The sequence below is a fragment of the Chiloscyllium plagiosum genome, chromosome 16 (genome assembly GCF_004010195.1).
Source record: "Chiloscyllium plagiosum isolate BGI_BamShark_2017 chromosome 16, ASM401019v2, whole genome shotgun sequence".
In the NCBI taxonomy this organism is placed as follows: Eukaryota; Metazoa; Chordata; class Chondrichthyes; order Orectolobiformes; family Hemiscylliidae; genus Chiloscyllium; species Chiloscyllium plagiosum.
Genome location: NC_057725.1, coordinates 69,875,934 through 69,877,200, shown reverse-complemented (window position 1 = coordinate 69,877,200; position 1,267 = coordinate 69,875,934). Strand labels below are relative to the sequence as shown.

Sequence of the window (1,267 nt, the reverse complement as noted above, 5' to 3'; positions counted from 1 at the left end):
CTCTTGCCTAGATACAGAAGGGGACAGAACAAGCGAGAAAGGTGAAGGACACTTGAACAAACATTAAGGATCCATGGCTTAATGAACTGGGAAACTTTTGAGGGATACAGGGGTGCTGTGGTAATGTCACTGGACACAGAGGCTAAAATTTGGGGGTCATTGGTTCAAATCCCACCACGGCTGCTGGTGGAATTTAAATTCAATTAATAAATCTGGAGTTATTCTCAGGAATAGTGATCATTAGCGTATTCCTATTATTCTAACAACCTGTCTGGTTCAGTGAAGGAAACTGCTGTCCTTACCTGATCTCTAGATCCACAGCAATACAGTTGATTCTTAACTGCCCTCTGAAATGGCTGGGGGCAAACCACTCAGGAACTTAGGACGGGCAACAAATGTTGACCTGGCCAGCAATGCCACATCCCAGGAAACAATAAAGGAAAAAAAAAAGCACAAAGAAACAAAAAGGTACATCAAATCTTCTCAAAAAGACTGGTTCGACCTCAGCTGGAGTACTGTGTTCAGTTCTGAGAGAGGATGCACTGGGGATTTACCAGAATGGTGTCAGGGATGAGGAGCATCAGTGAATGCAGAGAGAGATGGGAGAGGCTGAGGGAGCAGGGAATGGTCTCATCTAGTAGTTCAGAATCCTAGCAGGGTGTGGTACAGGAAACTGGGAAATGCTGTGCCCAGAGACAGGAGAGCCAGCAACTGGAAGACACTAATTCAAGGGGACTGGAGGAAGAACGAACCTTTGTATAAAATACAAGTTGAGATCTGGAATCCACTCCCCTAAAGGGCAGAGGAGACCGATTCAATTGTATTTTCAGAAGTCAATTGGATAAATAGTGAATAAAGACGTTGTCATAACAGGGGAAAGGAGAGAGAACTGAGCCTGCCCTGGATAGGGTGGAAGTGAGTGCGAAGAGAGGCAGGATTGGCCGACTGGTCTCTGTGCTGCTTAATTCCCTGACTGTATGGAGAGGAGGTCACTTCAGCCCTGCAAGTCCACAATGATACTGATTTCCTTCAAATGGCAAAGGCTGCGCAGCAGACAAATGGCAGCGGAGTTCAACCTCATTCGGACTTTCAAACACCGCTTCAAGTCCCATCAAAAGCAGATACTGATCTCGGGGAAACTCCGACAGGATAAACTTGTCCAGCTCGGAATCGGTCTTCACTCCAGCCAGAGCTTCAGTACGAACCATAGTGATCCTGTCAGGACAAGACGACACATAAAAATGTGAAACACACAGAGGGGGGGGGG

General features: G+C 46.6%; 1 protein-coding gene across 1 annotated transcript in view; it reads right to left on the bottom strand.

Annotated features, from left to right (window-relative positions):
- Window positions 1-488: 488 nt before the first annotated feature.
- The window catches only part of arfgap2 (ADP-ribosylation factor GTPase activating protein 2), a 58,456-nt gene continuing 57,677 nt past the window's right edge, over window positions 489-1,267 (bottom strand). The window contains exon 16 of the mRNA XM_043706325.1: window positions 489-1,215. Within this exon, the coding sequence (XP_043562260.1) occupies window positions 1,195-1,215 (21 nt within the window). The 3' untranslated portion in view covers window positions 489-1,194. The remainder of the gene's footprint in view (window positions 1,216-1,267) is intronic.